The following is a 26,654-nucleotide window of genomic DNA, read 5'->3' as shown; positions in this document are numbered from 1 at the left end:
GTCCGGCCGTCCATCCGTCCGGCCCTCCTGGGGCCGGCGCTGACCATGCCCAGCGGCTGCCGCTGCCTGCATCTCGTGTGCCTGTTGTGCATTCTGGGGGCTCCCGGTCAGCCTGTCCGAGGTGAGCGCGCCCACTGGGCTCCAATCGCGGCCCTGTCCAGCCGTCCTCGCTTGCACGTTGACCTCTGCCGGCCGGAGACGGCACTGCAGTCGCTCCGACCCGCGGGGCAAGCAAGACAGAGGCTGCCTTTTTGGAATGGGATGAGTTTCTGTGTTATATCCTGCCCTAGGGCTGAGTCCGCTCAGTTACTGGAACCCCAGTCCTCTCCTGAGTCCCGCATCCCAGCGAGCTGTGCCCTGACTCAGACTCATCCCTCCCACATCAATCTCTTGCAGCCGATGACTGCAGCTCCCACTGTGACCTGGCCCACGGCTGCTGTGCGCCTGACGGCTCCTGCAGGTACCTGTCCTGAGCACGTGCCCCCAAACCCTTTGGTACCCATTTCTAAGCCCTTCACATGCACAACAGTGTCTAGGGGCTTCAGACTCTACTCTTCATGCCTCATCACTCCTATGGCTGACTGGCCAGCCCCCCTTTCCCCTTTACCTCACCTCTCTGGCTTCTTCTAGTTTTTATCTCCCCACTTCTTTAATCTCCCAAGTCTGATCTAGGGATTGTCTGAACTCCTGACAGGGAGAGAGACCTAAAGCTTGAGAGAGCTTGGGGATTGGGTGCCATGAGGTAATGGAAAGATAAAGGAAAAAGGGAAAGAGAAATGGTTTAGCCTGGAAAAGAAATGCTGCAGGGAGAGTTGCTGGGGAGAAACACTTACAATGAAAGAGGATCTTTCTTGATGAGTTTGAGTAGTTGACTCACTGGGGTGGAGGGTGGAGATTGGGCAAATTCTGTAGCAGGAGGAAAGTGGACATAAGAAAATGAGCTGATGAGGCAGGTAGTTCAATTGGCTGGGGGTCTTCGAGACTCTTCACCCCTGGAGGGCTTTTAAAATATGGGTCAAGTGTTTGCCCTGGAATCATGGTGGGAGGATAGTCCTGATGACCTTTTTTGTTTTTATTTTTTTTTGTTTTTGAGACGGAGTCTCGCTTTGTTGCCAAGGCTGGAGTGCAGTGGCACAATCTCAGCTCACTGCAACCTCTGCCTCTTGTGTTCAAGTTCCCCTGCCTCGGCCTCTTCAATAATGGATTACAGATGCACACCACCATGCCCGGGTAATTTTTTGTATTTTTTGTAGAGATGGGGTTTCACCCAGTTGGCCAGGCTGGTCTTGAACTCCTGACCTCAAGTGATCCACCTGCCTCGACCTCCCAAAGTGCTGGGATTACAGGCGTGAGCAACCGCGCCCCGGCCCTGATGGCTTTTCAAGGTCATTCTTCTTTAAATGTTTGTGAGCACCTCAGACATGCCAGGAGGGGTACTGGAGGCATTTACAGACATCTTATTTCTTCCCCTACTCAACCCTGCAAAGTGTATCCCCAATTTACAGGTGAGAAAACTGAGGCTCAGGTTAAAGTACAGAACCAGGGTTTGAGTGCTGGTGTCTGATGGTCTGATTCCATATATGTGTCCTATGACCCTGCATAGTCCTACACCTACCTGGGACAGGTCTGCTTTCCCTTAGGGGCTGTCATACGTCCTCTTGGCTTCTAGAAGCTCTGGTTCTGTCTCCTCCATTTCTTTACATCCACGACCCAGAGCCCTGACCCTGTGCTTCTCCCCATCAGGTGTGACCCGGGCTGGGAGGGGCTGCACTGTGAGCGCTGTGTGAGGATGCCTGGCTGCCAGCACGGTACCTGCCACCAGCCATGGCAGTGCATCTGCCACAGTGGCTGGGCAGGCAAGTTCTGTGACAAAGGTAGGGGGGAGGAAGGGTAGCTTTTGGTTGGGAACCCCATGTTCTTAGGGGAACAGCCATCAGTATTTATTGAGTGCCTATTGTGTCCTTGTCAAACCCTCAAATACATGGTATTTTGTCATTTTTTTATCTTAGACTTTTTATATGTTGTCTGAATTGATCCTCAGCATAACCCCATGGGGTAGGAAACACAGCTGCTAAAAATTGTACTCATTTTACAGATGAGGAGACTAAGGCCCACAGAAGAGCTAGAACCTGCTCAAAGTCAGGTTTGTTTTTTTGTTTGTTTTGTTTTGAGATGGAGTCTCACTCTGTCACCCAGGCTGGAGTGCAGTGGTGCGATCTCGGCTCACTGTAACCTCCGCCTCCTGGGTTCAAGTGATTCTCGTGCCTCAGCCTCCCCAGTAGCTGGAATTACAGGCACCCACCACCTCGGCTAATTTTTGTATTTTTAGTAGAGATGGGGTTTCACCATGTTGGCCAGGCTGGTCTCGAACTCCTGACCTCAAGTGATCCACCCGCCTCGGCCTCCCAAAGTGCTGGAATTATAGGCACAAGCCACTGCACCGGCCTAATGTTTGTATTTTTAGTAGAGATGGGGTTTTGCCATGTTGGCCAGGCTGGTCTTGAACTCCTGACCTCAAGTCATCTGCCCACCTTGGTCTTCCAAAGTGCTGGGATTACAGGCATGAGCCACCGCACCCAGCCCAAGGTCAGTTTGAGACAGACTGAGAGCCAGGGCCAGGAGCCTCCTGACTCCAAATTCAGTGTTGTTGTCTCTCCCTAGTATACCACGCCAGCCTGGGCTGGGTTTGTAGTATAGCCACACCTACAGAACCTGGGGCCTGGAAGGCATGGACAAGTCTGGTCTGGGGACCAGATGGGAGGGGTTATCCCAGAGCCTTTCCTGTCCCTTCTCCAGATGAACATATCTGTACCACGCAGTCCCCCTGCCAGAATGGAGGCCAGTGCATGTATGACGGGGGCGGTGAGTACCATTGTGTGTGCTTACCAGGCTTCCATGGGCGTGACTGCGAGCGCAAGGCTGGACCCTGTGAACAGGCAGGGTGAGTGCTGGGCCCTCAGGGTGAGTGGAAGGTTAGACCAGAACCTGGTGATGGGATGAGAAAAGAGGCAGGACTGTTGGGAGGGTGGGGGACTGAGAGTCAGACCCACACAGGGACACTCAGATAAAACCCCTACGTGCCAAAGTGTTCCTAGTTCAGGGTTTCTCAACTTTTTTTTGTACCTTCTGAGCCATTTCTTCAACAATCTATAGGAGCTAGAGGGGTAACAAACGTGTGACTGTTCTGGTTGGGGAGGGTGGGTGTGGGGAGATTGAGGGGCCTGGGTCTCTCCTCATCCTCTCCTGAATGCTGGCTTGCACCCTTCTGCGTCACAGTAGGGATGAGGAAACAGCCTGCAGGGCTGGACTTGTCCTCATTTCCGCATCAGGCCCAGGAGCCTGCGAGGATAATAATAGCACATTTATCCTGAGCCCTGTCTTCTGGCCGAGCCCTGTGCTATCGGCTTGACATTGATTATTTCACTTAACCCTCACAATTAGGGAAGCTGGGTACTATTTTTATTCTCATTTTTAAAATGAGGTATTTGAGGCTTAGAGAGCGTAGCCCAAGGTGACATGGCAGGCAGTGGTCAGGATACTGACCTGGGCTGCCCTACAGGTGTTGGTAAGTTGGTTATCATGTCGTCTCTCATCCCTACTGCAGCTCCCCATGCCGCAATGGCGGGCAGTGCCAGGACGACCAGGGCTTTGCGCTCAACTTCACGTGCCGCTGCTTGGTGGGCTTTGTGGGTGCCCGCTGTGAGGTAAATGTGGATGACTGCCTGATGCGGCCTTGTGCTAACGGTGCCACCTGCCTTGATGGCATAAACCGCTTCTCCTGCCTCTGTCCTGAGGGCTTTGCTGGGCGCTTCTGCACCATCAACCTGGATGACTGTGCCAGCCGCCCATGCCAGAGAGGGGCCCGCTGTCGGGACCGTGTCCATGACTTCGACTGTCTCTGCCCCAGTGGCTATGGTGGCAAGACTTGTGAGCTTGTCTTACCTGTCCCAGACCCCCCAACCACAGTGGACACCCCTCTAGGGCCCACCTCAGCTGTAGTGGTACCTGCCACGGGGCCAGCCCCCCACAGCGCAGGGGCTGGTCTGCTGCGGATCTCAGTGAAGGAGGTGGTGCGGAGGCAAGAGGCTGGGCTAGGAGAGCCTAGCTTGGTGGCCCTGGTGGTGTTTGGGGCCCTCACTGCTGCCCTGGTTCTGGCTACTGTGTTGCTGACCCTGAGGGCCTGGCGCCGGGGTGTCTGCCCCCCTGGACCCTGTTGCTATCCTGTCCCACGCTATGCTCCAGCGTGCCAGGACCAAGAGTGTCAGGTTAGCATGCTGCCGGCAGGGCTCCCCCTGCCACCTGACTTGCCCCCTGAGCCTGGAAAGACCACAGCACTGTGATGGAGGTGGGGGCTTTCTGGCCCCCTTCCTCACCTCTTCCACCCCTCAGACTGGAGTGGTCCTTTCTCACCACCCTTCAGCTTGGGTACACACATAGAGGAAACCTCAGCCTCACACCAGAAATATTATTTTTTTAATACACAGAATGTAAGATGGAATTTTATCAAATAAAACTATGAAAATGCAAGTGGGCTCCTATGCCAGAAAAACCCACCTGGCGTTCCAGATGCAAGAGGGCCAGAGCAGAGGCCTGGTTCTGGGGAAGCCTCAGGATGCTGACCACCAAAGAGTGATTTCCAAAGAGTAACCCAGGGTGCCCTTTTCCCTTCTGGGGAAGTGTGGAGAGGTAGAGCCCCAGAGGAGAATGTAAAAAAGCAGCCAGCACCTCTGTACAGGCCCGGCCTGGATCAGAGAGAGGGGAGAACTCTACAGGGTGTGGGATTGGGCTCAGGGACCTCCAAGTGAGGCGGGGACTCCCTGCTGGCTGCTCTGCAGCAGCTGCTGGAACAGCGAGTGGGGCTGGTTGCACAGGGTGGCCGGGGAGTCCAGCTCTACCACTCTTCCTGCTTGTAGCACCAGTACCCGGTCTGAGTTCAGGATCGTGTTGAGCCTGTGAGGGGGAAGATGGTCAGTGTAGGGAATGAGGGATGATGCCCTAAGTGAGAACACTGACCTGCTTTCCCTCCTGTCCCCTCGGGACACCACAGGTCTGTCCCCACAGGCTTTAGCCCCTGGCTTGGTGCTGGGGAAGGGACTGCAGAGTCCCTCAGATAATGTGCTATAAAGGGCCCTAGGCAGTACCTGGAGAAGGAGGAGCTGAGATTTGGGGGTGCAGGATCTCTAAGGCCCTGACCACTAGGGTCCCTGAAAGCAATGGAGGCTCTGGGTGCATGCTACCACAGTCCCTGATTAGGCTGTTACCAGGCGTTTACATACCTATGGGCAATGGTCAGCACTGTCTTGTTGGCAAAGCGTTTGCAGATGGTCTGCTGGAGTAGCTGGTCTGTCTTCTGGTCCACGCTTGCTGTGGCCTCATCGATACACAGGATCTGGAATATGGGAATGGGGTAGGGGACAACAAGGAAGGAGAGGCTGTAGGGTGGGCTGGGCCTGGCCCAAGCAACAGCCCCTACCACAGCTCCCCTTCCAGCTCTAAAAGGAAAATGAACTTGGTCCCCTAAAACCTCTCCCCACTCTACCTCCCCACCTCCTGGCCCCCCGCCTTCTTCCTGGCCCTCTCGAATGTCTCTTTCTCTCACCTTACCTTGGCATCTGTGAGGAGAGCCCTGGCCAGACACAACAGCTGCCTCTGCCCAAGAGATAAGCTCCGGCCCCCCTCACCCAGCTCACCATCCAGACCACCTGCAAGGAAAGCATCTTCGTTGCAGGGCCCAGGCCCTCCCTGCTCCCTTCTTCCTCTAAGGTCAGGGTCCAGCACTCACCCATGGATGTAATCACCTCACTCAGGTGGCACTGCTCCAGGGCCTGCCACAAGGCCCTGTCCTTATGTAGGCCCCGGGGATCCAGGTTTTCCCGAACAGTCCCACTGAACAAAAAGGGCTCCTGGGCGATGATAGCCAGCTGGGATCTGGGGGACAATGACATGGAGTCTAGCGGTTGGAGATGTAGCCACTTCTGCTCCCAGCTCAGTTTCTGACTACAGGACTAGCACCTCCACGAAAGCCTGGGGATGAGACCTGAACATAACCCCACTCTGCTCCCCACCCCATCCCCACCAAATGATCTGTTAGTAGCTGGGTACCTAGAACTGTGCCAGTGCTATGAGCAATACCGAAGAAACCAAAGGGTGGACTCTGTCCTCAAGAAGCCTACATTTCACGGAGGTGCACACACACAAACCAGAGCAAACAAATGGGCTAAACTGTGTGGCACTGACTCCAGGGGTGGCAGTGGCTACGCAGGGAATGACCAGAGCGACTGAAAGGGCAGGTGACACTTCAAGGTTGGAGTGGGCCTAGAATTGGGTCCTGAAGACATGATGGAGCTATAAGGTAGGGCCACCACAGCTTAGAAGAGAAGGCAGAAGAGGCAGGCCTAGGGCTTTAGGATACAGCTTCCCTACCTTTTCTATGTCACCGTACTCAGAGAAAATGACACTAGGTTGACCTGGGGGTAGGGAAGGGGTGTATACCCTCCAGTGAGGCCACCTGAAGCCAAGGGCAACCGGTTCAGGTCTCAAGCTGTCTGAAGCACTGCCTGCTGAGCCTTAGGACTCAGGGGATCAGTATCTTGGGGCACAAGAGTGGAGGATGTATGGTGGGAAGTACAAGAAAGATGAAGCTGGAAAGGTGGCCTGGGTCAGGGCGAGGAAGACCTGGAGATCACCAGCCATGAATCTGGACCTGGGCACTAGGAGTTCGCTGTCCTCGCCTGTTCATCCTGTCCTCCATTTCAGCCCCCTGATCAGCCCTGGCTGCCCTGAGTTTATATAAAGCCTTCCTAGCTGTGCCCTCCTCTAAGTGCCAGTAGTTCTGGTTCCCCCCTTCTCCTCCCAAGTCCATCTCCCCCAGACCTGAGCTGGGCCAGCTCCAGCTGGCTGGTGTCCACGCCGTCCAGCAGCACTCGCCCTGAACTGGGCTCTAGCAGCCGGAAGAGCACCAACAACAGGGAAGACTTGCCGGAGCCCGTGCGGCCCACGATGCCCAACTTCTCTCCAGGCTGCACGCAAAAAGTCACTCCATCCAGGGCATTTGGCAGCCCTGGCCGGTACGCCAACACCACGTCCTGGAACTCCACGCCCCCCTGGGTCAGCCAGCCGGTGCTCAACTGGTGGGGTCCATGGGTGGGAGATAGAGGGGGAGAGGGAGATAGGGGAGATGAGGAGCGATGGTGAGGAGGGGAGAATAATGAGAAATGGACAGTGTGAGAGGAATGAGAGAATGAGAGATGGGGAAAAAGGGACATGGTGAAGAATTGTGGTCATCATGAAGAGAGGTTATGGGAGCTGAGAAAGATGGGTGGGCAAAAAGAAAGGAATTGCGGGGGAGACTGGGGCCTTCAGGGTTCCAGAGCTTTGGCCTGGGGTGGGGGTACAGGCCCACCTGCAGTGGCTGGCCCTGGGGTTCCTGGGGCAGGTCACAGGAGTACTCTTCCAGCCGCTCGACGCTCACCAGCATGGCCTCTGTCTGTGTGAAGCTGCTCACCAGGCCCGAGAGCAGGCCCGTCAGGGACAGGGCGTAAGACAGCGACAGGCCCACCAGCCCTGGGGGAGAGGAGTACCAGCTGCTGGGAGAGCTTGGACACCGGGACGTGTGTGGGAGACTCCCCAAGCTGTGGACTGCCGGCATTTAAAGGAAGCAACAGAGGCTGGACGCGGTGGCTCACGCCTGTAATTCCAGCACTTTGGGAGGCCGAGGCGGGTGGATCACGAGGTCAGGAGTTTGAGACCAGCCTGGCCAACATGGTGAAACCCCGTCTCTACAAAAAATACAAAAATTAGCTGGGCGTGGTGGCGGGCGCCTGTAATCCCAGCTACTTGGGAGGCTGAGGCAGGAGAATTGCTTGAACCCAGGAGGCAGAGGTTGCAGTGAGCCAAGATCATGCCACTGCACTCCAGCCTGGGCAACAGAGCGAGACTCCATCTCCAAAAAAAAAAAAAAAAAAAAAGGAAGCAACAGAGAAGCAGGAGGGTGATAGGACCTAGCCAGAAGTACAGGAGGCTGGATGCAGGGCAGGGGGTGGGCCTGGAGAAGCTGGGAGGGATGGCATGTGGGAGACTGAAGCGGGCTGGGGCAGTGCGGTGGGGACGGGGTGGAAGCAGGGAAGGGACTGAGACCAGCAGCTCAGAAGACTCATTCTAGTCCCCGAGCCACCACCACCTGGGCAAGTCCCTCCTAGGGACTGTCTCCTCAACTCCAAATGGGGGTGATGATGATAATCATGATATACCCTCACAGGGAACCCTGGGTGGGAGGTGCAAATGTTGGGGGGATGGTGCAGGGAGAGATCTGGGAGAGGGGTGGACTAACTTGCGGGTGAGGTAGGGGTGAGGGGTCCTGGGTGGCACCTGGGTTAGCGAGGCCCTGCTGGTGCTGCACCAGAGCGATGCCTGCGATAGCGCTGACCACTGCTGCCCCCATGAGCTGTAGCCGAATGTCCAGCCACTGCATGGTGGCACTGGTGGCAAACTGGCACCTCTGGTTTAGCTCAAGGAGTCGCAGGTTCTCCTCCTCAAACCTAGGGAAGGCCAGAGGGATGTGAGGCCACTCCACTGTTGCCCTGAGCCACCCAGCCTCAGGGCCTCAACAGGGAAGGCCCTTATTGAGCAGCTCCTTCTTGGGAGCTGATCTATATACCCACAGGCCTCCCTCAGGGCTGCAGATGCCACTGTGCTCTTTCAAAGTGGGGGTCTGCTCTGCCTCCCTATCTCCTTCTGTTGCTTTCCTCCTTCCCCATCCCTTGTCCCCAGCAGGGCTAAACCAACCATACCCTGCATATTCCTCTTCTCGGAGGTCTCTCTTTTCCTCTCCCCCCAACACCTCATCCCCCTGGGCTCTGATTCACACACCTGTAGGTGGCCCCTGTGGCCCGGAGCACAGAGAGGCCAGCCAAGGTATCGGCCAGATGGCTATAGAGTGGAGACAGGGTGAGGCTGCCCAGGCGCCGCAGCTCCCGTGAGGAGGCCCTGTAGTGGCGCTGCACGTGATAGTAGATGATGCTCAAAGGCGGCAGCAGCAGCAGCAGCCAGGGCAGGCCAGAGCCCAGCACGGCCAGGAGCCCCAGCAGGCCTGCCACGTTGGCCAGGAGGATGTTGAGGATGAAGGGCAGGCTGTCATCCGCACAGGCCACGTCAGAGGAGAAGCGGTTTAGGATCCGGCCCGTGGGTGTGGCATTGAAGAAAGTCACTGGTGCCTGGGAGAAGGACGCTGATTGGGCCAGGACAGAGTCTGGCAGAAGAGGGGTTGGCGGGCAGCCCTGGGGGAGGTGGGGTGGAGGGGAAGGCCCAAGATAGAGAATAGGGAAGGACTAAAATATCCCCAGAATTTGGGGGCAGAGAAGAGAGATTGGCAGAGGTTGAGGAAGAATATCCCAGGGCAGGAAAGACTCTTCCATCCCCAGTGGAGCCCAAGTATTGGCAGGACACTCCACAGGGCTAGGACTGCACTCCCCTACCCCCGAGGTCCCAGCCCCTCACCATAAGGACTCGATGAAGCAGGCGGCGATGCAGAGTGGCAGCTGCTTGAAGGGTGCCTGCCGCAAAGAGCACTGCCCGGAGAAGGGTGCAGAGGGAATTGACACCAGCAATGGTCGCATATACGGTGAGGTAGAAACGGATGTCTGAGGAGCCATTGGGGGCAGCTTTGGGCAGTGGGAACACTGGGGTGCTGGGTGGTGAGGAGGGGGCTGTGGGTAACCAAAAGTAGGGCCACTCGGGGGTCCTTTCTCCTCCCCCATGCCATCTCTCCCACCCTCCAGAAGCCACAGCATCTGGAATACCGGCCACAACCCTCACTCCCTGCCTGGAGACCACTCTGAGAGCACCAGGCCTACCCCCAGCCCCAGCCACTCACTAGAAGTTTCCAGGGGAAAAGAGGAGCAGCTGCGGAGAGAAGAGCCCCATAGAAGCTAGGCTGGTGGAGGCCTGCGCCTCATGGGAGCTATTCTCAGCCTTCAGCTGAGAGATCCAGTGGGAGAGCCACCAGTCAGCAGCGTTCCGCGTGGCTGGGTGGGGACAGGAAGGAAAAAGCTGTAAGAGGCGCCTCTCCCTCGTTCATTCTATTCCAGTGCCTCCTTTCTCCGCCCTTGCCTCTGGTTCCTGCCCATCTCCATCCGCCTGGCCTGGCCTCCCCACCTTGCCACTACCCCATATCCTCCCTAGTGTGGGCTTCTCTCATAGGCCCGTCACCCTTCAGCTCTGGGGAGAACAGGATCTCAGACTTGCAGAATGGGAGCTAACCTAGGGGGCAGAACAGAAGCCAGCTATAGAGCACATGCCTCTGGCCCCTGGGCATCTCTCAGAATTAGGAGTACGGCTTTTGTCCCAGCTGTGACCCATGCTTGGTGAGTCTCTGGGCTTTGTAATGATTAGTGCAAGGTAATGGGCACCTAGACAGCACAGCCGTTACGATGTAAGAGACTCCCAGGCACACTCTCACCTTGCATGAGGAACAGAGAGAAGAGGATGGCTAAGGCCAAGCCCTGGCCCATGGCCTTCCAGTAAGCTTGGTACACGTGCAAGGCCACGGCGCCCTCCTTCTTGCTTTCTTCCTGCAGCAGGCGACCAGATGTGCTCTGCTCCTCCTCCAGCCCCTCCTTTGTTTTCTCTGGGTTCTGTACTGACTGGGCTGTGGCTGTGAGAATCAGGGGTCATGGAAGAATGAAGCTTGCAGGGTGCCAGCTGAAAACTCAGTATTTCAGAGGAATGGGCAGCCTTTGCAGAAAAAGCTCTACAGTGTGGCAGTGAAAAGCAAGCCCTTTTCTCCCACTGGGGAGCCATACCTGAGTCAGACTCTTGTCCATTCTCAGCCCAGGCTTTGGGGACAGCTTGTACCAGTGGCAGAATCTCAGAGGGAGGTCCTGGAAGGTAGAAGGGGAGATTGGGAGGGAACTGTTCTGAGTCTATACTATGCCTTTCTCAGTGCATGTGCAGATCCCACCTCTCATCCTCTTAGGCCTCCCCCTCTAACCCACCTTAGCAGGATACCCCTAAACCTTGAGCAGGACTCTTAGGCCTCCCTCTCTAACCTGCCCTGCTCTGGATACCCCTAGACTTCGAGCAGGACTCAAGTCCATCCTTGTAAACCTCGATTCCGACCAGCAGAGAAGGACGAATGTCCATCCCCAAGAGGACCGCCAGAGCTACGCCTGCCACTCTGTCCAGGGTTACTTCTCGTTACTGCAGAGCTTTTTCTCATGCTTCACTCAATTCCTAATATCTGGTTGGAGCTTCATTTCCTCCTATTTCTCTCCCAGTGAACTTGCAGGTGGTCACATCCCTCTGCATAAAAATCTTTCAGAGTTTAAAAATTTTTGTTTTTACAAAAAGACCATTCTAAACCTGACTCCTTTCTCTTCTCTGAAGATATGAGAATGTTCTCAGAGACCCTGGCCCTTTAAGTTCCCAAGAGCACCCAGTCACGAAGCCCATGAGTCCCAAATACACCGGCATTTTACCAACGTGCTCCTTTTCCCTCCTGTTCTCCCAGTTCCTCACACCAGTTCTGTGAAGGCAGGAGGCAGCAATGACTGGCTCAGGGCACACATGCAGCAGGTGGCAGAGTCTGTACTTCACAATCCCCTGCCAGACCTGGGTAGACACCTCCCTCACACGGGGCTCCTGCCCCCATTACCAGCCCGGATGAGGCGCCCGGCCTCCATCAGCAGCACCGCGTCAGCCCTCTCCAGGTACTCAGTGCGGTGGGTGCAGAGCAGCCGTGTGGTGTGGCTCAGCACGCCCAGGATGCACCTGTGCAGCAGGTGGTTGGCCACATCTGCATCCACAGCGGCCAGAGGGTCATCAAGGAGATAGAGCTCCTTTTCCTATGGAGACGTGAGGGTACTGTGGGCACCAGGACCCAAAGGCTCTCCTGAGAAGATCTCAAAGTGATCAGAGAAGACAGTTGAGAGAAACTCTGGGGGCTACCCCTACACTAGCAGAGAAGGAGGTGAGACCTGAGGGTGGACATCCCTTCAGGCAAGAAAGAACAGCACCCCAGGGCCAGCACTCAGCTTTCCTAGGTCCCAGGCCCTCAGCCCATATAACATTTTTTTTTTTTTTGAGACATGGTCTCGCTCTGTTGCCCAGGCTGGAGTGCAGTGGCATGAACACCACTCACTGCAGCCTCAACTTCCCAGGCTCAAGTGATCCTTCCCACCTCAGCCTCCTGAGTAGCTGGGACTACAGGTGCATGCTATCAAGCCCAGCTAAATTTTTTTGGAGACAGGGTTTCATTCTCGTCACCCAGGCTGGAGTGCAATGGTGTGATCTTGGCTCACTGCAACCTCTGCTTCTCGGGTTCAAGCGATTCTCCTGCCTCAGCCTCCCGAGTAGCTGGAATTACAGGCATGTGCCACTATGCCCAGCTAATTTTTGTATGTTTTTCAGTAGAGATGGGATTTCACCATGTTGGCCAGGCTGGTCTCGAACTGCTGACCTCAAGTGATCCACCCTCCTCCGCCTCTCAAAGTGCTAGGATTACACCAACTAACTTTTTAAAATTATTTTTTGTAGAGACAGGGTTTTGCCACATTGCCCAGGCTGATCTTGAACTCCTGGGCCCAAGCAATCCTCCTGCCTTAGCCTCCCAAAGTGCTGGGATTACAGACCTAAGCCACCATGCCCAGCCTACAAATACTTTTTAAAGGCCTTGAACTCTGCCTTAAATCTGCAAAAGGGGATGGGATGGCCAATACCTCAGGAACATGCAAGGGAAGAGGGAAGGAACCAGATGCTAAGGAAAATATTCCTATCCTCCTAACTCAGCCAAGCTCCCAAGGCTCTGGACTCCCCCCACCTCCCTGCCACTGCAACCTCCATCTTTAACTGACCTGGTAGACAGCACGAGCAAGGGCAATCCGGGCACGCTGTCCTCCGCTAAGGGTGACACCCTTCTCCCCCACCTCTGTCTGGTCTCCAGCAGGCAGGATCTGATGGAACAGGTGCCCCAGTGGGTCAGGGAGCTCCCATTACCTTCTGGCCCACTTCCTATCCCTTTGCAGGAGATAGTGGGAGTCAAGAGAAGTAGGGAGCTTGAGGAGAGTAGACTTAAATTTGGGGTGAGCTAGTCAGAGGAGACGAGACATAATTCCAATAACATCAAGCATTTATCGAACACTAACTATGTGCCTAGCACTTTACAGGCATTCTCTCATTCAAGCCCCAATGTAATCTTATGAAGATGGTATCATTTCCTTTTCTCAGGTGCAACCAAAGCTCAGACAGATTAACTAACTGGCCCACAGCTAGTAAGGGGCAGGACACGAGTTCAGATTCAGATTCTTAACTACTTTGTTACATTTACTACCCTTTTTTTTTTTTTTTTTTTTTTTTGAGACAGAGTCTCGCTCTGTCGCCAGGCTGGAGTGCAGTGACACAATCTCAGCTCACTGAAACCTCCGCCTCCTGGGTTCAAGCTAGATTCTCCTGCCTCAGCCTCCCGAGTAGCTGGGATTACAGGCACCCACCACCACGCCCAGCCATTTTTTGTATTTTTAGTAGAGATGGGGTTTCACTATGTTGGCCAGGCTGGTCTCGAACTCCTGACCTCGTGATCTGCCCACCTTGGACTTCCAAAGTGCTGGCATTACAGGCGTGAGCCACCACTGTAAGCCTGGCTGCCCTGGGTGGTCTTGAACTCCTGACCTCAAGTGATCCACCCTCCTTGGCCTCCCAAAATGCTAGGATTACAGGCATGAGCCACCACGCCTGGCCAATCATTCATTGCTTTCTCAAGTCTGCTAAGTCCTAGGTACTGTTGTAGGCACTAAGGAAAGAGATGAACAACAAAGCTTTTAGCTCAGGGGACTCACCATCTAGTGGATCACAGGTGCTTCCTCTGCGTGAGGAAGGGAATCCCTTTGCTTAGTAGACCATTCCTGAGACCACAAGGAGGCTTGGAGGTAGTACATTCCTTCTCTAAAAACCTACAAAAGCTGGGGCGGGCACAGTGGCTCACGCCTGTAATCCCAGCACTTTGGGAGGCCAAGGCGGGCGGATCACTTGAGCCCAAGAGTTCGAGACCAGCCTGGGCAACATGGTGAAACCCCATCTCTACTAAAAATACAAAAATTAGGCAGGCGTGGTGGCTTACACCTGTAGTCCCAGCTACTCAGGAGGCTGAGGCAGGAGAATTACTTGAACCCGACAGGCAGAGGTTGCAGTGAGCCGAGATCATTCCACTGCACTTCAGCCTGAGCGACAGAGCAAGACTCTGTCTCACACACACAAAAAAGTAAAAACCTATAAAAGCGTTTACATCAAATCTGCCCAAGATATCTTACTACCTTGCCTGTTAAAAAGACAAGGTAGTGGGCCAGGCGCGGTGGCTCACGCCTGTAATCCCAGCACTTTGGGAAGCTGAGGTGGGCGGATCACAAGGTCAGGAGATGGAGACCATCCTGGCCAACATGGTGAAACCCCGTCTCTACTAGAAATACAAAAATTAGCTGGGTGTGGTGGCACGCAGCTGTAGTCCCAGCTACTTGAGAGGCTGAGGCAGGAGAATCGCTTGAATCCAGGAGGCGGAGGTTGCAGTGAGCCGAGATTGTGCCACTGCACCCCAGCCTGGCAACACAGTGAGACTCCGTCTCAAAAACACAAAACAAAACAAAAATTAGCTGGGTGTGGTGGCTCACTCCTGTAGTCCCAGCCACTTGAGGGGCTGAGGTGGGAGGATCATTTGAGCCCAGGAGGCAGAGGCTGCAGTGAGCCAAGATGGCGCCACTGCATCCAGCCTGGGGGACAGAAAAAAGACGATGTCTCAAAAAAAAAAATTAATTAATTAATTAAAAAAAGGAATAAAAAGAATGACAGCTGGATACAGGATGCCCCATGGTCAAGGTTAAAAGTGCTCCTTTTCAGGGACATTCCACATTTACCTGGGTAGGGTAGTGGTGGTGACATTTCTGAAAGGGACAGCAGGGTTGGGTGGGAAGTCAAGGGAGAAATCTGGAATCTCTTCTCCTATAAATGTAGTACTCTGGATTGGGGGCAAGGGGAAATCTAATAGCTTGGCAGGTTTCCCTAGGGTAACCTGCAACCAAATGAAACTTTGACTCTTCCAAGCCTTCCCAGTGGGAAGTGGGTATGGAGAAGGGGACAAGGAGCCAGGCTGTGCAGAGCTAAGCCTCACAGGTGGAACCCTCCCTAGCTCCAGAGGCCTTAGGGCTCTTCCCACGGCTGTGCAGAACACACAGTCACCACCCTACTGGGCCCTGTTAGAAGGGGCAGCTGGACACTCTGGGAGGACCACAGTCCGATGGCCATTCCTAGATAAGTGATGCCCGAGTAGAAGCAACTCCTTTCCAGAAAAGCAAAGCTCTGGTTTGAGGTGTCAGGGACACTGGAGAAGCAGGCAGCTAAGAGGTTTCAAGGCCAGGCACTCACACCGAGGTCATCATTGAGGGCGCAGGCTTCTAGCACCTCCTTGTACAGCTGTGCATCAAATGTCTTCCCAAAGAGGATGTTGTCTCGGATGGTGGCAAACTGGATCCAGGGTTCCTGGGTGGCCAGGCCAAAGCCCTTGGAGAGCCCCCGCACCGCCACATGCCCACGCAGCCTGCAGAGAGCCAGGCCAGCAATATGAGGACCAGCTCTCCTCTGGGTCCCTCCATGCCCAGCCCTTGACTCCTAGAAGCCTCCCCAGGCTGCTGTCTTCTACACAGGGTCCCCCTTCATGTCACATGACTGAGCTGGCAGCTCCTGAGGTCAAGGGGTCCTAACGAAGCCCATTCTGGGTGAAGAAGGGAAGAAATAGCTCTTTGGTTACAGCCAAGCAGCTGTTGTATTTACATCTGTTCAGGAGCTCAGTGGAGAGTATGGCCACCACATTGTACTTGTTCCCATCTGAAAACAAGGTCCTCCCTCAAACCTATGCTCCTCTCTGGATCCCTTCCCTGCACAGCCACATTTCTGAAAGAATAGCTGACACTGGATGTTTCCATTCCTTTGCTGACTATTATAGCATTTAAAACACTCTGGTGTAATGATTACAATGATTCGCTTTCTTGGCCACCTCCTTCTTTCCAGATTGAAAACTCTCCCAATAAAGGGACCATGCGTTGCTTTTCTTAGTACCCCTGACCCCCAAAAGGTGTCCAATACATAACAGGGGTTCACTGTTTGCTAAAGGACAAAGTAAGGACAGGGGTGCATAGGAGGTTGGTTACCTGTGAAGCTCTCCAGCGATGGCAGCCAGCAGGGAGCTCTTCCCACAGCCGACCTTCCCCACGATGCCCACCAGCATACCCTGCAAGGAAGCCACACAAGCATCTGCTATTGGTAGGAGACGGGACAGAGGTGGCAGTGGTCTGCCTCTTGATACTCTGGGCTGCCAATCCTCCCACTGAGGCTTCTCTTTTCTTCTTCCTTTAGTGTGCAGGGAAAGAATTCTCCACTTCACAGGCTGATCTGTTGGCTCTAGAAAAGTAGGGTGTTTTTTTCTCCACTCAGAGTGGCTATCAGTTTCACTGTCTATGTGAAGGGCCTCTGAAGGGGAGCAGCATGCCAGAGAGAATGGGAGGAAACCACCCAAGAACTTCCAAGGTAAACTCTTGAGACAGGCACTCCAGAATGGGGGAGGGAAGGGTAGAACTCCAGGCTTTAGGGCCTGGATGATGGGCTGGCTAAGTCGACCTGTGGCTAGACTTCCCATATCTCAGGGGAAAAAGCAGTGCTTTGCATAGAACCCTATTTCGTGGCTTATAGTTTAAATTTTTCTGTTTACCTTTTTTTTTTTTTTTTTTTTTTTGGTCATAACATATGTTCATGGAGCTATCTCCCTGCTCAAAAAAATTTTTAAAAAAATGTCCTAGTTCCTTCTCTAGAAGGGACTGGGCTCTCAGAAGCTCTATCTGCCTGTGATGCCCCAACCCTGCCAGCCAGGGTTGACCCAGCTACAAGTGGGCACCACTTCTGAGACCTTTCCATGGGAATTTGGGATCAGGTCCCAGAGGCAGCTTCTCCTTGTTGGCTGTAACTTGTAAACTCGAGCATTCTCTGTAGTCACATCTTCTGCTCAATGGAGGGTGTGTCCACAGAGAGAAGAGAACCAGGCAAATACAGGGAGAGAGGCACACAGAAGCAGAGAGCTCTGCGAGTTGAGGCCTGGTTCTGGGCTGTTTCTAAGATCCAGCTGCGTTCCTGCCTTTGGATTCTGCAACGTATCTCTATATCCTTATTATACATTCTTGTTTGCTTAAGCTAGCTCCAGTGCGTTTCTGTAACTTATATCCAAGAAAAGCCCCAACTAACACGTTAGCAAAATTCCTTTGTACAAATCTAGCCTTGTCTTGCCTAAACTAAGAGGAAAAACAAAACATACAGCCAAAGCCAGAAACGTGAGCCAAATGTGGTGGAGGCGATTCAGCCACCACCAGAGAATGCCGGGTTGAGCTGTGGGGCACAGGGTTGGACAAAGGTCAGGAGAGAGTGAAAACTCAGGACAGGAGGTGAACAGGAGTTGGCTTATTGCCAGGAATGCCCCATTTTTAACTTCTTTGTATGCTGTAGCATGAGTCACAAGGTGTGATTGCTTTTCACCAGCCTAAACAGAGGATCCCCATTTGCAAAATATTTCTTGGAAGCACTTGCTGGGCCTCTCCCCCAGATCCCCAATCTGGGGGAGATGCTACATAAGCCCCAGGGCCTGTTCTGAATGCTGCAGCTTCTGAGGGACACGGAGAGACAAGCACACCCATTGGTCTGGACTGGATGGATACAAGCTGCCTAAAGACCAGAGAGAGGTGTAACTATTCTGAGATTCAGATGTGAGGTGTCATCTCCTCATGGATTAGAACCTGCTCACCAAATGCCTATCCCTCCTGCAGCAATTAGAGCTGCAGAGCCATCAGCTATGATTGGCTCGGTCACTGCTTCTCTGACATGAGTTCCCATCTCTCTCGTTAGTCTGAGGACTCTCCCAGGGTGTCTGTCCAACAAACCTTTTTCACTTCGAGATGACTGATGAAGGTCTCCTGGCTGGTTCCAACTGGGTCCCAGGAGAACAAGGCTCCATGCAGCTCCAATACTGTAGATGGCTCTGTGGGGGGATCTGAACACAGAAGCCACTTGATTTGGGCTCCTAATCTACCACAATCTGCTTGGGGAGGGTAAATCATGTAATTGACTTGCCAGCCCCATATCTACCTACCCAGAGCTAACTGAGTGTTTTGGATTCCGCTCTCTCTAAGCCCTCTTGGTGACATCTATGCGCAGCACCCAAGTGGCTCCACTTCCCTCCTCACCCTGTGCCAGGTTCTGCCCACTAGCTTCCCATTACCTGGGCTGTAGTAGGCCTGGGGGTTGTGGTTTGGAAGGTCGAGGAAAAGCTGGATCCGGTCCAAGGACACTTTGGCCTCCAGGAGGCCATTGATCACCCAAGGGAAGTTGTTGAGAGGAAGAATGAGCATTCGCACCAGTGCCAGGGCCGTGAACACCTGAGTGAGGTAGGAGCAGGGTGAAGCCCCAGGAGTTATCTAAGGGCCTGTTTCTATGGGAAGCCCTGTGGACAGGTCTGTGGAGGGAAGAACTGGGCAATGACAGAACTGAAGGGCTGGCTGGCCAATCCTGGGATCAGATGTGGCAGAGATGGTCACTTAAAGAATCCTAGAAATTCCAATGTTCCTCAAGCAATTCAGGTTGCATTTTTTTTTTTTTTCTTGACGAGTCTTGCTCTGTCACCTAAGCTGCAGTGCAGTGGCATAATCTCGGCTCACTGCAACTTCCACCTCCAGGGTTCAAGTGATTCTCCTGCCCCAGCCTCCTGAGTAGCTGGGATCACAGGCATGCATCACCACACCTGGTTAATTTTTATATTTTTAGTAGAGACAAGGTTTCACCATGTTGGTCAGGCTGGTCTCGAACTCCTGACCTCAGGTGATCCGCCTGCCTTGGCCTCCCAAAGTGCTGGAATTACAGGTGTGAGCCACCGCGCCCGGCCAAGGTTGCATCTTTTTAACTAGGCAGGCCTAGCTCATTTTGAGTCTTTTTTTTAGAATTTCCAAGTAGCAACATCACCTGGCCTTGGCTAGACCCAGGATTGGATCATAGATTTTTTTCCTAAGGCCATTAGAACCTTGGGGTTAGGATGAAGAGACCTAACCCCAAGCCTGGAACTGACTAGAGAAGCTGGAGCGAAAGGTAGAGGAAAGGAAAGAAAGGAACTCCTTCACAGAGGGGAGGGTTATATATCCAAGGCCCCCACAAAAAGGTTCCTTCAGTTTTCCCTTGGTTGAGAGATGAGGCAGTCAGGGATCCCTCCCTCCTTCTCAGCCAGCACTGAGGGCCCGAGCCTCTGTCTTCACTTCGCCGAAGTCTCCTTGATGCTGGTCCCTTTCCTTCCTGGTCCTTACCTTGGTGGCAGTGAGCTGGTGCCCCATGAGGACATAGGTGATGAAGATGACGATGGAGATGACAACCGGTAGGGCAGCCCACAGGTATACACAGGCCGCATCCAGGTACTTGATGACCCGGAGTCGCCCCAGCTCTCGAGCCCGGCAGGCCTCTACTCGGGCTCCCAGCGCCTGCTCCCACCCGCAGAACTTGATGACCCGAATGCCACTCAGCAGCTCTGTCACAAGCTAGGGAAAGGAGACAAGGGAGAGGCGTGAAGTGGAGGCACTGCTCGTGTGTCTTCCCTGCCAAGCCTTCCCCAGGCTGCTGGCAGAATGTTCAGTACTCTAAGCTCCCAGATACTCTGCACTGCCCTAGTCTTGGTATTCTTCCTCACCTCAGTATTTTCTGGAAATCCTGCCCTTCAAATCCTTTTCAGCCCTGGGTCGCTTCCCCTCCCAGTCTCTCTCTTACTTCTCCATTTGCTCCAGCTGGGGACAGCTTGAAGAGGGAATTCCCCACCTTCCTAGGAGAAGTGGTGGAAGGTGGAGCCAGGTGACCACAGTGGAGTAAAAGCACTCCTCCCATTAGATGAGGGACAAAGGGCTATCTCCCAAAACCAAAAGATGTGGGCTTCAGGGGCTGGCCCCCCAGTTCCAGCCCCCGGCTTGAGTGGCACAGAAACTATTCCTGTAGAAGTACACAGGCATAAGAGGCCACACCACAGCCCAGGGGCAAACAGGCTAATGGGCCCAGGGAAGATGGGCAAGGGCCAAAACTCCTCGTCTGTAGCTGTCACAGGTAGGGGAAAAGGCCTCACGCCATAACCATCTATCAACCTCCCTTCCCTCCAGAAGCACTCTGAGCTGTTCCACTAAAGGTCGACAACTATGCTGTATGAACCCCCAGGACTGCCATCCCCTTTGTGAAGGTACCCACAATCACTGCAGAACCCAGAGCTGATTCAGCCAAACCCTAAACACCTGGAGTTGGCCCAGGCAGGAAACTGACCTATTCCCTTCCCCTCAGCCTATCCAAAGAGGCAGCTGAGGTTCTCCTAGGTCTCTACATGCAGCCATGGGGTGGTCTGTGCCCTAGATAAGGAGGTTGGAGACTTGGGTCCCAGCTCTGGCCCTAAAGACCTGTTTGGTGCCAGGGAGATGACTTCCTACCTCCGAGGATGGCCACATGTATTCAGAGCTTACTTTGTGACTGGCACTACACTAAGCATTATCTCATGAGATCCTTACAACTCTACAAGGTGAGCTACTATTATTCTCACTTTACAGATGAGGAAGGGGAAGCCCAAATAGGTTAAGTGACTTGTCTGAAGTGATTGAACCAGTAAGTGTAGAGCCAGAATTTGAACCCAGGTCTACCTTTCTCCAGTCTCAGCTCTTAACTTTGAGGTCACTCTCACTCCCTTAGGTAGTGTGCATGGGAAGACCTGGGGACCTGGGCTGGGTGGGGTCTCCAGATAGCTGAGGGACCCCAAGTACCCGCTCACCTTAACCCGCGCATCCTTGTGCTGTAGCATTTCCTGGTTGCTGGCCATGATGCGGGTGGCAATCACTTTGTTGACGGGTACCAGCAGCAGTGCCAAGATGAGACCACCCACGAAGGCCACGCCTACCTGCTGGTACAGCAGGTAGAGGGTGATGGCCAGCTGCAGGGGCAGGCCCCAGGCTTCATGGAAGCTCCCAGCAAAGTTAAGCAGCCGTTCAGAGTCAGTGCCTAGTAGGTTCAGGGCCTCCCCAGTAGGAGGGCGGCTGGGCCCCAGCTGTAAAGCCTTGCGGTACAGGATGTTCAGCACAGCCCCTCGTGCCTGAAGTGTTACCTTATATACCTCATACCCATACTGATTCTGCAGCACAGCACCCAGCACAGCCCCACCGGCTAGCCCCAGAGCATAGAGCAGGCCCTGGCTTAGTGGCTCCTGCCCCTCTTCCAGGAAGCCCACCAGTAGGGAGAGCAACAGGGGCCCTGAGAATCCCAACATGGTCCCCACCAGCTTCAGCAGTCCAAGTGCCAGATAGCACCGTCCAAAGGCCCCATACAAGGCCCTCCACAGCCGTGCCCCCTCCTGCCAGTGTGCCTGGAAGACACGAGCCAGGTAGGTTGGATGCAGTCTGTGGGGGAGGCGGCAAATGTCCTGGGGCTGCCGGAGCTCTCCACAGGCCCCACGGGCCAGCAAGGGTGCCAGCCAGGCATAGGAAAAGCGTGACAGCCAACTCTCCCCATCTTCAGCCACCTCAGGTTCTTGATCCTCAGGCAGGAGGGGCTCCTGAGCCCAGGGTTCTCGTGGTCCCCCAGGAGCTGCCCATCCCAGTGCATAGGCCAAGAGTGCAGCCAGCTGCAGGATGAGCAGGCATAGGCGGGCCACGGGCCCTGGGAGAAGTGGGGGCAGAAGTGTGCCTCGCTGGCAATGCCACAACACGGTCAGCACTAGGGCTGGAGCTGGCAGCAAGGCTACCAGGGCCAAGGCCAAGGGACCCCGGGAGTGGCCATGAGGGGAATGTGCCAACACCCACAGGGCCAGGCTGTGGCTGATCCAGGCCACAGCTGCCACGCAGCCTGCCAACACCTCTAGCCCTATGGGTCCTGGGCCTGCCCCTGGTGGCAAAGCAACTGGAAGGAGGTCTAGCAGCGGGAAGACGGAAAGCAGGAAGGAAGCTGCAAGTCGGAGGCGCCATCCAGGACTGCAAGGTAGGATGTAATCTGGACTCCTGGGGACAAGGGGGAAGACAAGGAGGCACATCATGGTTGACTCAAGACCCAGACATACCCCTCACCTCCAATAATTCACTTACCTAAGGAATCAACTCCCTTCCTGCCTTGCACATCTTATCCCTACTCCACTTTACCTCAGAACCCAGGGTCTTCTCTCCCAGGAAGTCTTCCCAGATGAACCTAACTCATTTTCTGACCAACTGAGCTAACCGGCCACCTGAACCTAACTCATTTTCTAAACTACCCACACCATTTCTGATTCATTTTTTTTTTTTAAACCACAGCTATTAACAATTTTGAGGTAAGATTGTACTTAACATGAAGACTAACTAGGGAAAAAAAAATCCTGGGTACTATGTTTGCTACTTTGGTGATGGGATCATTAAAAGCCCGAACTTCAGCATCACACAATATATTCATGTATAATAACAAACAAGCACATATGCTTCATGAATCTAAAATTTAAAAAAATTCAGGCCGGGCGCTGTGGCTCACACCTGTAATCCTGGCACTTTGGGAGGCTGAGACGGGAGGATCGCCTGAGGTTAGGAGTTCGAGACCAGCCTGGCCAACATGGTGAAACCCCATCTCTACCAAAAACGCAAAAATTAGCCAGGCATGGTGGCAGGCACCTGCAATCCCAGCTACTCAGGAGGCTGAGGCAGGAGAATCGCTTGAATCCAGGAGATGGAGGTTGCAGTGAGCTGAGATCACGCCAATGCACTCCAGCCTGGGTGACAGAAGGAGACTCCGTCTCAGGAAAAAAAAAAAAAAAAATCCAAAGTTTTCATGCAGATAACTGCTAAAGGGTACATATTCATTTTTACAAAAGGATCCACCTAAGAGTACCCTTAAATTCACCTGGAGCACTATTAGATGAATAAAAATCGGACTTACATACAGCTTTATATTCTAATATGGTAGCCTAAACTTTATAAAGGCTTGGAATATTCTACTCTCTTTCCACTGATTATAGAAGGTGGTGTGGATTGCTTTTGTGACTCCTTTAGCTAAAGAAAAATATCTCTTTTTGCTTGTGTTTACATCTTCTTGGCCTACAAAAAAATGTTTTTAATAAACAAAAGGTGATCTGTCTGCATTAAGAATCAAATACAGGGGCTGGTCACAGTGGCTTATGTCCGTAATCCCAGCACTTTGGGAGGCTGAAGCGGGCAGATCACTTGAGATCAGGAGTTTGAGACCAGCCTGACCAACATGGTAAAACCCCGTCTCTAATAAAAATACAAAAATTAGCAGGGAATGGTGGCACACACCTGTAATCCCAGCTACTTTGGGACACTGAGGCACGAGAATCGCTTGAACCTGGGAGGCGGAGGTTGCAGTGAGCTGAGATCGTGCCACTGCACTCCAGCCTGGGTGACAAAGAGAGACTCCATCAAAAAAAAAAAGGATCAAATACAGGAAAATATATCTGCAGCAGTGAGTGTCAGGATGTCTTGAAAACTCATACAAAAAGGGGACTGAGTCTGTTACACCCTTTGTTGGCAGGGCTAGGTTACTAAAAAAGTTTACTTGTAAACTAACATGCAGAGTCTTGCTCTGTCGCCAGGCTGGAGCACAATGGCACGATCTCAGCTCGCTGCAACCTCCGCCTCCCAGGTTCAAGCGATTCCCCTGCCTCAGCCTCCCGAGTAGCTGGAGGTTTTCTTAAAAGTCCACCTGATGACAGTTATTTGTAGGGATTTAGATGGGAATAAAAAATCAGCCTTTAAGAATTCTATTTCTGGGCTAGGCATGGTGGCTCAAGCCTGTAATCCCAGCACTTTAGGAGGCCGAGGCAGGTGGATCGCCTGAGGCCAGGAGTTCAAGACCAGCCCATGTGTAACACAGTGAAACTCCATCTCTAGTAAAAATATGAAAATTGGCCGGGCATGGTGGCACACGCCTGTAGTCTCAGCTACTCCGGAGGCTGAGGCAGGAGAATCGCTTGAACCCAAGAGGTGGATTTGCAGTGGGCCGAGATCGTGCCACTGTTCTCCAGCCTGGGTGACAGAGTAAGACCCTGTCTCAAAAAAAAAAAATTTTTTTCTATTTCTGGCTGGGCATGGTGGCTCACGTCTGTAAACCCAGAACTTTAGGAGCCTGAGGCAGAAGGATTGCTTGAGCCCAAGAGTTCAAGACCAGCCTGGACAACAAAGCAAGGCCTTGTCTCTACTAAAAATAATTTTTTCTTTTTGAGACAGAGTCTCGCTTTGTCGTCCAGGCTGGAGTGCAGTGGTGCAATCTTGGCTCACTGCAACCTCTCCCTCCTGGGTTCAAGCGATTCAAGATGGGGTTTCACCATGTTGACCAGGCTGGTTTCAAACTCCTGACCTCCAGTGATCCGCCTGTCTCAGCCTCCCAAAGTGCTGGGATTACAGGCATGAGCCACTGGGCCCGACCAATTTTTTGTATTTTTAGTAGAGATGGCATTCTGCCATGTCGGTAGGCTGGTCTTGAACTCCTGGCCTCCTACAGTGCTGGTATTACAGGCTTGAGCCACTGCACCTGGCCTATTAAAAATAAATTTTTAAAAAATTAGCCAGGTCTGGTGGCATGCACTTGTGGCCCCAGCAAATCAAAAGGCTGAGGTGGGAGGTTGCTGGAGCCCAGGAGGTTGAGGCTGCAGTGAACTGTGATTGCACCACTGTACTTCAGCCTGGGCAACAGAGGGAGACCGTGTCTCAAAAAACAAAACAACAACAACAACAACCCCCGCCCGCCCACCACACACACACAAACACACACACAAAAGAAACAAAAGAAAGAAGGAAAAGAAAAAAATATATATACTTCCTAAGATGTAGGGACCCAAGAAAGAACACTGGGCCCTTGGAGGCATAAACTGGTCCCAAGTTGGCCATCAACCAGCCTCATCACCCCTTCAAGTTTCTTTTCCTCTCTGAATCTCACTTTCCTCACCAGTACGGTGAGCAGTGAGTTTCAAATTAAAGCCTTCTGAGGCCCTTTCCTGTCTTAGATTCTCGATCTGTCTAACCCTTCTCAGCAACACACACAAGACTGATAAGTGAAGTAAGGCACAATTTCTATTGATCACGTGATGGTCTTTCTTGCTTTCTCAGGGGGCGGATGAATCCCTTCCTTGGATAGAAGCTGTGGATCCGCTTGGTCTGGGAGGAATCCCGATTTGTTTCTTACACAGAGACAAAAGTCTAGAAGGGCTTAATCACCTAGCATAGACAGCCTTTTCAGAGGAGCAGCTATTAAAAATTGGCACAGAATTTTGGGAACTCAGTCTGATGAGAAAGCAAGAAAGATCTCTTGGATGGGGACACTTTCCCCCATCAGACTAGGAACTCCCAAAGGCAGAGATCACACCGTCCTCCTCTCCTGTCTTCTCGGCAGCCAGAATGAGACTAACTTTAGTCATCTCTAGCCATACAAGAACTAAATACAAAATCAAGTTGAGTTTAGCATCCACACCTTATAGCCCTTAATTGGGGAAGGCTTAATGTTTGATTTTGCTCTTCTTGTCTATCTACTGCTTCCTCTTCAGCTGAGCCTACGTATGCTTTTCTTAATCTGGAAACACTAAGGTTTCATGGGTTGAAGTGGTGAGAAACTGAGCCTACAACTTAAACACATCATCGCTTTTGGCTAAAAACGTTGTTCCCCTAATTCTGCCTCCAATTCATGACAGCTCAGTCTGGGTAGCTGAAAATGGAAAATTCTGACGATTTCTGACACTCATTGGACCTTTAAAAACATGCCAGGCACTGCACTATATGCTTAAATTCCTTATCTCATTTAAACCTCCCAACAATGAGACTCAGAGAAGGCAGGTACTTGCCCAAGAACAGCCACATTGCTGCTAAGTAGTAATACTTAGATTTTATTCTACTTCTGCCCTACTCCAGAGACCTCGCTATTCTGATGACACTGCCGGAAGATATAGGTTGCGGGTGAGATCTGCAGGCACACACGGACAGATGCCTTGCGCCCGTCTCTACCCACCTCGGGGTGCCCAAGTAACAGGCACTGAGCACGGCGAGGAGCGCGTGGGGCAGGACGCTGAGCACCAGCTGGGTGAAGCAGTGGCCTGTCGTCTCCCCCTCCCACAGCGGAAGCGGCCACGCTGCGCTGCTGCCGCACAGCTGGGCCAGAAGTCGTTCCATGGACGCCTCACCTGAAGGGAAAGTTGAGGGTGACGGCTGTGCAGGGTAACAGCCGGCTTTGCCTGCACTTCCCAGCCGGGTCTCCCCGCCTCCAGCCCCGCCCTGGAACCGAGACCGCCCGTCGCTTCCGCCCCGAAGCCAGACCCCGCCCATTCTCGCGGTACCAAGGGTAGAAAGGGAAGAGGCTTCCCCGGTGGATTTCTGGATGCTGGTCACCCACCTTTCCGTCTGTTTTTCCCCTCCCGTTTCTCCGCCCCCAGGCATCCGGAACCTCAAACCTGAAGAAGCTGCTGTGCACTGGATTCCGATATCCTGGGTACTGGTGTATGCAAAAAAAAAAAAAGTACTGCCAAGCCGGGGTGCTGGGCCAGCCCCGGCTGGCGCCCCACCTAGAGGCTGGAAGACCTAGCCGGCGCTATTCTCCACGCCCATATGCGG

The 26,654-nt window shown here is 53.3% G+C and overlaps 2 protein-coding genes across 12 annotated transcripts; one reads left to right on the top strand and one right to left on the bottom strand.

The window, feature by feature from the left end:
* Positions 1–4,527, top strand: DLK2 (delta like non-canonical Notch ligand 2). 2 transcript variants are annotated; one of them, XM_054491836.2, is made up of 5 exons: positions 1–121; positions 397–460; positions 1,744–1,874; positions 2,890–2,941; positions 3,605–4,527. In XM_054491836.2, the coding sequence occupies exons 1-5, from the start codon at positions 46–48 to the stop codon at positions 4,338–4,340; spliced, it is 1,059 nt and encodes a 352-aa protein (XP_054347811.2). In that variant the 5' UTR covers positions 1–45; the 3' UTR covers positions 4,341–4,527. The 2 variants fall into 2 exon arrangements, with proteins under 2 accessions (XP_054347811.2, XP_054347810.2); XM_054491835.2 differs by having other exon boundaries at positions 2,797–2,941.
* ABCC10 (ATP binding cassette subfamily C member 10) lies at positions 4,457–26,654 on the bottom strand. 10 transcript variants are annotated; one of them, XM_054491827.2, is made up of 22 exons: positions 26,437–26,652; positions 26,056–26,227; positions 20,858–22,076; positions 19,371–19,598; positions 18,299–18,455; positions 17,961–18,070; positions 16,188–16,267; positions 15,406–15,577; positions 12,849–12,947; positions 11,651–11,840; positions 10,800–10,877; positions 10,457–10,651; positions 9,872–10,022; positions 9,496–9,685; positions 8,869–9,212; positions 8,368–8,537; positions 7,403–7,563; positions 6,874–7,127; positions 5,783–5,928; positions 5,605–5,702; positions 5,277–5,389; positions 4,457–4,950 (listed from the first exon to the last, which is right to left on the bottom strand). In XM_054491827.2, exons 2-22 carry the CDS (start codon positions 26,214–26,216, stop codon positions 4,788–4,790), a joined length of 4,479 nt encoding a protein of 1,492 aa, XP_054347802.2. In that variant the 5' UTR covers positions 26,217–26,227; positions 26,437–26,652; the 3' UTR covers positions 4,457–4,787. The 10 variants fall into 10 exon arrangements, 9 of the variants coding, with proteins under 9 accessions (XP_054347802.2, XP_054347803.2, XP_063522284.1 ...); XM_054491828.2 differs by having other exon boundaries at positions 26,495–26,652; XM_063666214.1 differs by having other exon boundaries at positions 26,056–26,654.

This window comes from Pongo pygmaeus, chromosome 5 (genome assembly GCF_028885625.2).
Source record: "Pongo pygmaeus isolate AG05252 chromosome 5, NHGRI_mPonPyg2-v2.0_pri, whole genome shotgun sequence".
In the NCBI taxonomy this organism is placed as follows: Eukaryota; Metazoa; Chordata; class Mammalia; order Primates; family Hominidae; genus Pongo; species Pongo pygmaeus.
Note: the sequence above shows the minus strand (reverse complement) of the source record. Positions and strands in the feature narration are given on the sequence as shown.